Genomic DNA, 12,502 nt, shown 5'->3' on the forward strand with positions numbered 1-12,502 from the left:
ATTTGGGAACTAGTTTAACTATTAGTCTTTCAGAAAATATACTACAATATTAGAATAAATCGTTTTAAAATGTAGTCTTGAAAAATACATATTATATATGACTTGCCTAGGAAAATGTTGATATGCCGAACTCAAGGTAGCCAGGTGGGCATACCCTCCATCCCAGGTGTGAGTCTCTGTCGAGGCAGACATGCTTGCTTATATCATCCTTTAGTCTGGTTGGTCACATTATGAGCAGGACATCACACCTGAGATTCATGCGAACCCAATACACACATTTGCTTTTATGCAACTTTTAAACAGCGGTGGTCGGTGCCGTTTAAACAATGTTTTTTTTTTATGAACATGGCCTTATTTCTATTACAGCTTATTGGATGACTGTCATTCATATTCCATTCACCCAGTTCAATGTAACAGCAATAGGTAGTGCATTAGACTCAAATGTTCTCTATATCCATATCCATTTTTACCTTTATTTTACTAGGCAAGTCAGTTAAGAACAAATTCTTATTTCCAATGACGGCCTAGGAACAGGGGGTTAACTGCCTGTTCAGGGGCAGAATGACAGATTTGTACCTTGTCAGCTCGGGGATTTGAACTTGCAACCTTTCAGTTACTAGTCCAACACTCTAACCACTAGGCTACCCTGCCGTTGCTACAACCTAGTCTATGAATGAAAGTTTACAATGTACAATAAGTGCACAGGTCGACAGAAATGTGAGTAACCAAGGTTGAAAGACATTGACACATGTAATGCCGCTTTGCACACTATTGTCTGCATCTAGCTGGTCTAGGGTGTAATCATTAGTCCAACAGTTTCAAACAAGACAAATTCAGGTATGTTTATCCCCGTTTCGTTCTGTTTGCTTCCCTTTAAGAAACATTTTCAACAGAATCGGCTAAATTAATACACCCCTGATCACATGCAAATACAGTTCCCTTTCATAACAACCACATACAAACAACATGATACCTTCGATTGTTGTATAATTCATTCTCGCGTCAACGGCACTCCTCCTCTCACCTTTTTCCCTTTGCTTGTGGACTTCAGTGCACAACTGTTAGAAGTATTATGAATAAATGAATAAACAATATCCCCATTTCAAATATAACTGTAACTAAGTAAACTTATGTTATTTTAAATTATATCTGATGAACAATATGAGTTCATAAGAAGGGATGGTGTGACACGGACAAGGAGTAATTCAAGTTAAAGAACACCATTCCAACTAGGAAGAAATAAATGGTTTGTGGATTAAGTAAACAGATAAGGTAGTTAACCTATGGTTGAACCGACCAAACTGAGCTCTGGGGTGTTTTAGATAAGGAAGTGAGAGCATTCCTAGGTTTTCTGTTAATTAGAACTGTCAGCTAAGTGGTGATCGATAATGTTGAGGGGTCAAAAAGTTAATTCAATTGTGTTGTGTGTCCTGTGTATGTGCTGGGGGGGGTCGGAATGAACTCAGAATGAACGTTTAAAGTTCCCTTTGTCCCAGTCTGGAGGAGAAGATTCATTTTAGGAGCAATGAAATTATGTCATGTTATTGTATATAAACTGTTGCTCATGGGAACGTGGCAGCGCGCTCCGGGAATAAATTCTGTTATCCTATTATTGAAATGGCTGGTCTCCGTCTATTTTATGCAAACAAGAATCTTACAAATTCTCATAAAATAGATTAAGGGTTTTCAATTAATGAAAACACATTGGCATAATTAAATTACAGTAACAACAACACATCAGCTGTCACGCCCTGGTCGTAATATATTGTGTTTGTCTTCATTTATTTGGTCAGGCCAGGGTGTGAATGGGTTTATTGTGGTGTGTTTTGTCTTGGGGTTTTGTGGGGTGTTGGGTATGTGGCTTAGTGGGGTTATCGAGCAAAGTCTATGGCTGTCTGGAGTGGTTCTCAATCAGAGGCAGGTGTGTATCGTTGTCTCTGATTGGGAACCATATTTAGGCAGCCATATTCTTTGAGTGTTTTGTGGGTGATTGTTCCTGTCTCTGTGTGTGTTGTCACAAGATAGGCTGTATAGGTTTTCACATTCCGTTTGTTGTTTTGTATATTTATAGTTATTTCATGTATAGTTAATTTTTTTCATTAAAGAACATGAGTAACCACCACGCTGCATTTTGGTCCGCTTCTCCTTCACCACAAGAAAGCCGTTACATCAGCTTTCTGTGACCATGGGAAAAAACCTTTCCAAGCCAAACCTTAATATGATAACCGCTACACACAGACTACATCATTGTCACCATATTAACATCATAGTAAACATAGCTACTAGAACTAACGTGTTAGTAAACATGTTACAATCATGCAGTACAGTAAGCAGCAAGCAGTTTAGCAGTTTCACCGGCAGGCCCCAGTGGCAATAAATTAATAAAACCAAAAGCTTACCTTGACTTGGAAGAGTTCCAGTGTTGGATAGCCATATCCAGCTAGCTAACATAGCATCCCTCTGTTTGAGCAGGCTAAACTAGCTAGCTGCATTTGCTAGCTAAGTCAAGGTGAAAGTTAGACTGCATTTACACAGGCAGCCCAATTCTAAGTTATTTGTTCATCTTATTCATTAAAAGCAGTTAAAAGCAGTGGGGAAAAAGTAGTGGAGAGCAACTTACAGTTATGTTTCACTGTTTTTATTTTTATGAAATTCACTGAAAAGGATCGTCCTCCCCTTCATCAGAGGATCCTCCACTATTTTTAACTAATGAATAAGATGAATAAATAACTTAGACCGCATTTACACACTGAACATTTTCATTAGTTGGTCTTTTGACCAAATGGGCTCAGCTCTTTGCCAATAATTGGGCAAAAGATTAGAATTGGGCTGTTTGTGTAAACGCAGGCCATGTGTCTCATATCCAATGAATAACCTGAGGCCATATGTTGCTCGATCTACTGCCATGTAGCCACCTCCCACAATCCGACCACATACCCTTTTCCAGGGTCGGCAGCAGAACGAATCAGTTGGACAGGCCTTTGATTTCCATAAGGGGGCACATTTTCTCATGGGACCTCCTTTTATGGGTGTAATAGTAAAGACCATAGGCAGCTCGTGAGTTTCAAGTTTGGTGAAGCTTACAATTGATCATACCAGTTCTACAGATCTGTATGCCATTTAAAATCATTTTTATATGCACATTTTCGTGGAACAGTTTCATTTCTCTAAATCAGTCACGTTAATCATCATCTTCTAAGTACAATATATAGGCCTAAATCCGACAAAACAGTAGGAAATATCCTGATGAAAATTACATTTCTTTTCAATCACATTAATCTCTCTTCTCCGTCTGTCTGCCTCCTTTAATATTTGTCTTGACTTGAGCTATCGGTAGTGAAGTGCAACATATAAAATCATCACTTGGTCCGGCCGGAATCTGTCACCAGTGAACTTGCAACATTATGTCAACTAGCATATTCCGGCCCTCAGCGTTTACTGCGCCAGAGAGCTTCAGACAGACAGCTGTTTTTTTGATGACATTTCCACTGGATATATGGGATCATCAGATAATTAGATTTTGCTCTTTCACACCGAGGCTTGTTGGATATTGAGGTGTTGGAAAGATTTTTTAAACAATGAAGAAATATTATTTGCAATGGATGTTAATCAAACAGACTTGATTGACTTGTGTGAAGAAAAAAATGACTGAGATGCTCAGTTTACAGTCAATTTGGAAAGTGTTCAGAACCTTTGACTCTTTCCACATTTTGTTACATTACAGTCTTATTCTAAAATGGATACAATTAATCAAAAAGTATCACCGATCTACTACACACAAGACCTCAAAGTGAAAACGGGTTTAGACGTTTTTGCAAATGTATTACAAATAAAAAACAGAAATACCTTATTTACATAACTATTCAGATCATTTGCTATGAGACTCGAAATTAAACTCAGGTGCATCCTGTTTCCATTGATAATCCTTGAGATGTTTCTACAACTTGATTGGAGTCAACCTGTAGTAAATTCAATTGATTGGCCATGATTTGGAAAGGCACACACATCTATATAAGGTCCCACAGTTGATAGTGCATGGAAGAGCAAAAACCAAGCCATGAGGTCAAAGGAATTGTTGGTAGAGCTCTGAGACAGGATTGTGTCGAGGCACAGGCCTGGGGAAGACAGTGGCCTCCATTCTTAAATGGAAGACGTTTGTAACCACAAAAACTCTTCCTAGACATGGCCACCTGGTAAAATTGAGCAATCTGGGGAGAAGGGCCTTGGTCAGGGAGGTGACCAAGAACCCGATGGTCACCCTGACAGAGCTCCAGAGTTCCTCTTTGGAGATGGGAGAACCTTCCAGAAGGACAACCGTTTCTGCAACACTCCAGCAATCAGGCCTTTATGGTAGTGGCCAGATGGAAGCCACTCCTCAGTAAAAGGCACATGACAACCCGCTTGGAGTTTGCCAAAAGGCACCCAAAGGACTCTCAGACCATGAGAAACAAGATTATCTTGTCTGATGAAGCAATGATTGAAATCTTTGGCCTGAATGCCAAGCGTCACGCCTGGAGGAAACCTGGTGCCATCCCTACGGTGAAGCATGGTGGTGGCTGTATCAAGGCTGTGGGGATGTTTTTCAGCGGCAGGCAGTGGAGACTAGTCAGGGTTGAAGGAAAGATGAACGGAGCAAAGTACAGAGAGATCCTAGATGAAAACCTGCTCCTGAGCGCTCGGGACCTCAGACTGGGGCGAAGGCTCACCTAACAACAGGACAACAACCCTAAGCACACAGCCAAGACAATGCAGGAGTGGCTTCGGGACTAGTCTCTGAATGTCCTTGAGTGGCCCAGCCAGAGACCAGACTTGAACCCAATTGAACATCTCTGGAGAGACCTGAAAATAGCTGTGCCATCCAACCTGAGAGCTTGAGAGGATCTGCAGAGAAGAATGAGAGAAACTCCCCAAATACAGGTGTGCAAGCCTGTAGCATCATACCCAAGAAGACTCAAGGCTGTAATTGCTGCCAAAGGTACTGAGTACTGAGTAAAGGGTCTGAATAGTTATGTAAATGTTATATTTCATTTTATTTATTTTTTTAAGACATTTGCTAAAATTTCTAAACCTGTTTTTGCTTTTTCATTATGGGGTATTGTGTGTAGATTATTGAGGGGAAAAAAATATTTAATCAATTTTAGAATAAGGCTGAAACCTAACAGATGTGAAAAAAGTCCAGGGGTCTGAATACTTTCCAAATACACTGTATTAGTGGTGTGAGTTAAGACAATCAGAAGTAACACTGCCAAATAGGCACTTTCCTACATATGCATGCATCCTGGAGAGAGACCACCAGGACCATACCCCCCTTCTTCTTGATTCAAACATTTTACATTACACTCAAGACACATTATGTTCACACATGTTTTAGACGCTTTTCACTGACAGCTGCAACTCAATCAGCTAGACCTACTGCCACCCATGCACTACCCAAATCGGGGCTTCCTAAACACATTTCCGATTTGAAACAATCCACAGCAACAAAAAAGAAGCTAATGATGTCATGCTCTCCGGTTAAGTATTTTAAAGGAGTAATTATATAATCTTTTACGTAACAACAATTTACTTTAGGGAAATCCAGCATCATGTCAGTGCACTGTGCACCCACCAACTTTCCAATTTGCATGGGGCTGAAACCAGAGTTCAGTATATAACGACGAGATGCTCATGTTTCCGCTCTAACATTGTGAGTCTTTGTTCCAAAGGCGGGAAGGCAGGCAACAAGCTTAAGTCTGTATTTTATTCGAATTGGGCTGATTCAAGACAGATTTTGGCGAGAGTGAGCCCTCTCGCGTCTCCGCGCTGAAACTTTACCACCAGAGAAAACAGCCGATCGAGCGAAACATCTCCTGGCCAGAAGTAGTATGACATTTCGTCAGACAGTCTACAAATACTGAAACAAACAAACCAATTGTGCGCTGCCTTACGGGACTCCAGTCACGGCCGGTTGTGAACCAGGGTGTCTGTGGGGACGCCTCCAACACCGAGACGCAGTGCAGACGGCTGCGCCACTCGGGAGCCACAGGCTTCTCTTAACAAAATGGGCCACTATTCTGATAATTGCTCTGATGACTTGGATACATTTTGGGATAAGTCGAGAAATAAATGTGTGCCATGTCATCCACAGCATCCGATCCAACCAGGTGAGCTCGACATGCGGCAAAGATCATATTTATTTGATGTTGATACGTTTTGATGTTTGTCTGTGCACAGCACACACTTGTAGTCTACAAACAAATATACATTTTTTGACCAGGGTACGAATTTAGTCCAAACTGTGGCATGCATGATGATGGGGGGAGGTCGGAAATACCATATCGGAAATGTGCCGCCCAGACCTTCAATAATGGGAGCTTCGTGAAATGCCAACCCTGTTCTAGCTGCCTCCCAACTGATCAAAAGGTGTCCGAATGCAACAACACGACAGACACGCAATGCTGCGGATCGAGGTGAGCGCAAATTCAGTCTGGGATAGCTTCAAACCTTGAGAGGAAAAAAAGGATGCCCATTGTTTTCCATCTGGTTCTGGGTGGTTGAGTAACATGTTTAAATGTAAACCCTTTATCTAGGGACCAGACAGGCTGTCGGGAAGGAGTCCTGGGTACTACAGTGAGTTTAATTTATAATGATGAAGCTCATGATTCTGGTTAGTTAAGAGCATTTGCGTGGTAGACCTTGAAGTCCACTCTCAAACTTATCATGGCAGTTATTCTTGTGTAGACTCAAACTACATCAACAGACAGTGACCCGGGGAGGCCATTTATTCACAAATGTTTTTAATTTTGGTCAATGACTTCCCAATAGGGAAAAGAGAACAAAACAAACTTATTAAATTAGGAATGACATAGTTAATATGTTGACTTCACATCCATTTTAGACTCAACAGGTGCAACAGTCAACAACGTTAAAGGTCCAAATGTCAACATCAAATCCCACCACAGCCGAACACACTGCTCAAACCATCAGACCACCAGACGTCAACCATAAGACTGCATGTACGTTACAACCCAACCCACAAATATGATCAATATTAGAAGTAATATTATAAGGTACTGAGTTTGATAATACCAGTCCTTCACCATTCAAAAAGATGACTAAACTGCTTTGTTAGGGTACTGCTGAACATGTCTAACTGCTCATTGCCACGGTCCTCTGTGTTCTTTCAGGGATAGTGCTTACTGTCATCTTGGTTCTCTCTGTACTTGCATTTCTCTTATTCATCTATATTAAGAAGAGAAGGGGAAGATCAAGAGCCTTTTGCATCAGAGGTGAGCAGAATGATGAGCATTAGGCAAAATTTAAAACTGTCAAACTGTCAATGCATAACACAGAACATCTGGTTTGACATGTTTGCTTAAAACCGCTTTAACTCTTCCACTTACCTTACTCTGTGTAAAAAGCTATTTTTTTCCTGTCCTGTATTTGAATGGGTTTGACACAGATGAGGAGAATAAGCCATGCTTTAAGGTCAGCCTTAACTGCCTCCCATCAGACAATATCCTGTATACCAACCAACAGTCATGGAGTAGTAGGGGAACAGCAACTGTCAATGAAGAGGTTGCTCTCCTACAGTCAGAGACAAGGAACCTAGAGGACATTTTGAGTGAGTTATCAGGTGCTATTACTGATGGTGCTATTACTAATGGAGCTACTACCAGTCTGTTATTCATTGGTATTACCTAGTACCTCTACATCACTATTCTTCCATAAGTTGCCAAAAGGCTCTTGAGGTTTTAACACGTCCCTCAAATTTCAGCTCAAATCTCCCATGATATTTGGGTGGTTCCATGAAATTGGTCCCTTTTGTGTTTCTTTAATATTTTAAGTAGAAAATGTGCACCAATATTTAATTTTAAAGGCCTGTTATATTAAATGATGTGCCCTTTAATATAGACCACATGGATAATTACATAAATCAGGTCTTTCATATGAATGAAGACTGAAAAGACTTTAAACTTTTAAACATTTAATAGTCAAATGATAGTGTAAAAGCAGGTGAGCTGGTTCTACTCTTTTGTACATTTTCTGGTGTTTTGAGGTTGAAACCTGAGTGGGTTGAGCATAACAAGTCAACCCTGTTACTCAACAATTTACGTTGTGAAGCTTACATTCAATTCCCCCTTCCTGTTGCACACAAACTTCCATTCCCTCTGTCAAAGGGGATTCATAGCTGATTTAAGATGAAATCGTCATCCCTGTTACTTTATTAGCCACTTAATATAGTCATTATTTTATTGAACCTCTTGAGATGGGAAAACATGTTTTTCGTTAAGGTGAATGTGTGGTCTTCGTGACAGAATGTTAAAATGAGGTGAAATCAGGTTTTTCTCCTTCAAGTTACACTACCCAAAGGGGACTCATTTAGTGGAACAGCCCATTAGTTCATGATTTACGCATTTGGCTCTGGTTTGACACAAGTCAGCATGACAGACACGTAACTCACCCTTAGTGATATTTCCCCTCGCCTCACCAGGTCCTGACCTCCAGTCTGCGCCACTGCAGACGGTTCTGGACAACCTGGATGTTCTAGAGGAGCTTGTGATCCTGTTGGACCCAGAGATCCCTGGGGTGAAGAACACCAGCCACCTAGCATCTCGCTGCTCCTTCCCCGCCACCTGGATTACCTACACCTACTCCATGAGGGACAGCAAGAGCCCCCTGAGGGCCGTGCTGGAGGGGGTCACCACCAAGCACCCAGACTGGACTGTAGGACAATTGGCCAGGCTGCTGAGAGAGATGGACCGGAACGACGCAGTGGTGGTGCTCACCAAACTCATCTTGTTTAAGGTTGTCTAGTCTGGGTGTGTTTTGTGTTGGGTCTGGAAAAGATGGCTCCATCCAGATACAATCACAAGTCTCTACCACCTGCAAAGGCACTGAGATATAACAGGAGGGCCAGTAGGAGGCATGCTTTCCTTAGGGACCCCAAAGTCCCAAGGCAGTGATTGGGAACACTGTTCTTTTGTATTAGGGTTCAAATAAGATATTTAACTGTGATAACATGGCACTTACCACTTAAAGCAGGGATGTTAAAACCTCTTAGTGATCCCTTCACGCGCCAATCCCGTTAGCGGGATAGATTTGACAATTACTTAAAGCAGGGATGTTAACCCCGGTGTCCTGAAAAAGAGGAGCCGCACACTCTAGTAGCTCAGATGCAATAATGTAATAACCTAATAACCAACGTTTCGACAGACAAGCTGTCTTCATCAGGGTATAATGACAAGCATGGTGAGGTGACTAGTTTATATAGTGTCAAAGGACACACACATGTCTGTAATCATGACCGGGTGTGGCTTGATATCGTTGGTTCATTTTCAGATATATATAGAACATACACAAACATGAATCATAGATACAATTTTGTTACATCGGCCTACAAACATATACAATGAATAGCAAAATCACAAAAATGGCTTCAGATCAAAGTCCAGGCGGCCTCTCCTTTTAACAATAAATTGTTGAGGTCCCCCCCACCCCCCTCTTCTAGGGAGGGTGACGTGTTCGATGCCGATATAACGTAAGTACGAAATCGGGTGGTTCACTTCCAAAAAGTGTGCCGCAACTGGGTATGTTGAGTTTTTGCACCTAATGGTGCTATGATGCTCCGAGATCCGTAGTTTTAATTTGCGCTTCATTTTACCACAAGGACAAGTTATAAGATAAATAACACATTTGATTGGGATCCGTTTCCCTGGTTGGGGGTTTACCAGGCAAGTCAGTTCAGAATAGATTGTTATTGTCAATGACGGCCTACGAACAGTGGGTTACCTGCCTGTTCAGGGTCAGAACGACAGATTTGTACCTTGTCAGCTCGGGGGTTTGAATTTCAATAGCTCCTTGGTCATGTGACTTCAAACAAGGTTCAGAATGTCCACTCAGTGTCCCTACACATTGCATAACCTTTAGTTTGTCCATTTTCATCTCACGTGGTTTTACATGAATTTTTCAACATTTAGAATTTCAATAGTTCCTTGGTCATGTGACCTAATGTCCGCTGACTACCCTTCTATATTGCACACTCTTGTTTGTGTACTGTAAAATCATGCGGTGTAACATACCTTTTTCATAATTTCAAATTTGCAATAGCTCCTTGGTCATGTCAATTACACACCTAAGAAGCATGCAGTGGATATACACCCATATTGCATAACCTCTAGTCATGTATCTTCTATATTGTTGTACATTATTATTAGTTTGACAATTAGGGGGTTCAGTCCAGTGTTTACCCTTTTCTTTAATGTTTATCTACAATAGTTGGTCGTTCTAAGTACTTATTTTCCCTGTTTTTTATTTTTCCTATTGTGTATTTGGTACACAATAGGAGAGAGACAGATAATATCTCCTTTTCGTCGTTAATATCAACCATAAAGGAAAGGGGCAAAGTACGAGAGTCATGTTATTAACTGTCCAAAGCAGGGATGGAGAGGGAGCTAGTGAGGTAGGCTGCAGTGGGTTTGCTGGTCAATACATATACTGAACAGGGATGGAGAGGGAGCTAGTGAGGTAGGCTGCAGTAGGTTTGCTGGTCAATACATATACTGAACATGTAACCACAGTAATGGTGGCTAGAAAATCAATGAATAAAAATGTTATACTGACAAATTAAACAAATTGTAGACCTTTAATCTTTTCCAACATGTCAACAGACACTTAACTTCAATTAAGTATGAAACATTTCACCAACAAAGACTGCACTTCCAGTTTGTGTTCTTTACTTTGTTGAACTCTTGTCTTCATTCCTAGTTACAGCACATTGAACCTCAGTTGGCATGCAAAATATTACATCAAAACAAAACAAGGTGTAACACGTTATAAATAATATAAAATATCAATGCAGTATGACGAATTAGCCGTCCATTGTATTATATCATAAATTGTCTTACATGCCGTCACTGTTGTCCAAATATTATAAACATGTTAAATAAAGTTACTAACCCAGTCAGTCTCTGGGCCACATCCAGGTTCTTTATCAGTGGCACACAGGAAGCAGTTGTTGGCTTTGTTGAACTCTGAAATCAGAGGCATGAACTGAACATATGGCTTTCCCACACTACTATATAAAAATAAAGAATTGACATTTACTTTGAATTAAATGTCATTACCAGACATGTTTAGTATATCCTCAGCCATTTCTTTTCACAGTTGCTCCATGTGTTTTTGAAGGTTCCATATTAATTTGGGAAGGGATGTTGGGGAAGTTCTGTGCAACTTCCTTGGCCATCTACACCTTAAAAGAACAGCTAACCATTCATTATTGAAAAGTGAACTATCAAACCTGCATTACAAAGACCCCGCAGCTGAAGGTGTCCTGCTGCGTGGTGAGTTATTTCCCCTCCTTTACACTTTATGTCCGCCCAGTCGTCTTTTCCATAGCAGGATCTTCTCATTTTGAACTATTCCCTTTTTTATGTAAAAATAATGGAATTATGATTAGTTATGAATACACAAGGCAAATTAATACACAAGCCAAATTTGTATGCTGTTTTCCTTATCACTATAATCTAGTAGTAATTTATTAGTAGAGGTCATTTCCATTATGCCCCATTCTACACACAGCCTAAATTATAGGCACTGAACCATTTACAGGACAATAAAAGAGGCATATAGGATCCAACCCTATCACAGAGTGAATAAATGTACAGTCGTGGCCAAAAGTTTTGAGAATGACACAAATATGTATTTTCACAAAGTCTGCTGCCTCAGTTTGTATGATGTCAATTTGCATATACTCCAGAATGTTATGAAGAGTGATCAGATGAATTGCAATTAATTGCAAAGTCCCTCTTTGCCATATAAAAATGAACTGAATCCCCCAAAAAATTTCCACTGCATTTCAGCCCTGCGACAAAAGGACCAGCTGACATCATGTCAGTGATTCTCTCGTTAATACATTTGAGAGTGTTGACGAGGACAAGGCTGGAGATCACTCTGTCATGCTGATTGAGTTCGAATAAGAGACTGGAAGCTTCAAAAGGTTTGCTTCTCAGCCAAGGGAGTGGGCCCACTCACAATTTTGCCTAAGAACAAAGCCATGAATAAAGAATGGTACCAACGCAACTTCTCCCAACCATCCAGGAACAGTTTGGTGACGAACAATGTCTTTTCCAGCATGATGGAGCACCTTGCAATAAGGCAAAAGTGATAACTAAGTGGCTCGGGGAACAAAACATCAATATTTTTGGTCCATGGCCAGGAAACTCCCCAGACCTTAATCCCATTGAGAACTTGTGGTCAATCCTCAAGAGGCTGGTGGACAAACAAAACCCCACAAATTCTGACAAACTCCAAGCACTGATTATGCAAGAATGGGCTGCCATCAGTCAGCATGTGGCCCAGAAGTGAATTGACAGCATGCCAGGGCGGTGTCACGACTTCCGCCGAGGTTGGCTCTCCTGCCCATTCAGGCGGTGCTCGGCGGTCGTCGTCACCGTCCTACTAGCCACTACCGATCCCTTTTCGTGTATCTGTTGGTTTTGTCTGATTGGTTTCACCTGTGTGT

The 12,502-nt window shown here is 41.0% G+C and overlaps 1 protein-coding gene across 3 annotated transcripts; it reads left to right on the forward strand.

Moving 5' to 3' along the window:
* Positions 1–5,442: 5,442 nt before the first annotated feature.
* On the forward strand, positions 5,443–10,946 carry LOC118373826 (IGF-like family receptor 1). 3 transcript variants are annotated; one of them, XM_035760078.2, is made up of 7 exons: positions 5,443–6,143; positions 6,257–6,449; positions 6,570–6,609; positions 6,878–6,995; positions 7,167–7,268; positions 7,493–7,603; positions 8,474–10,946. In XM_035760078.2, the coding sequence occupies exons 1-7, from the start codon at positions 6,041–6,043 to the stop codon at positions 8,794–8,796; spliced, it is 990 nt and encodes a 329-aa protein (XP_035615971.1). In that variant the 5' UTR covers positions 5,443–6,040; the 3' UTR covers positions 8,797–10,946. The 3 variants fall into 3 exon arrangements, with proteins under 3 accessions (XP_035615971.1, XP_052345929.1, XP_035615970.1); XM_035760077.2 differs by having other exon boundaries at positions 5,446–6,143; positions 7,442–7,603; XM_052489969.1 differs by lacking the exon at positions 7,493–7,603.
* The last annotated feature ends 1,556 nt before the right edge of the window (positions 10,947–12,502 follow it).

The sequence above is a fragment of the Oncorhynchus keta genome, chromosome 31, assembly GCF_023373465.1.
Source record: "Oncorhynchus keta strain PuntledgeMale-10-30-2019 chromosome 31, Oket_V2, whole genome shotgun sequence".
Lineage (NCBI taxonomy): Eukaryota > Metazoa > Chordata > Actinopteri > Salmoniformes > Salmonidae > Oncorhynchus > Oncorhynchus keta.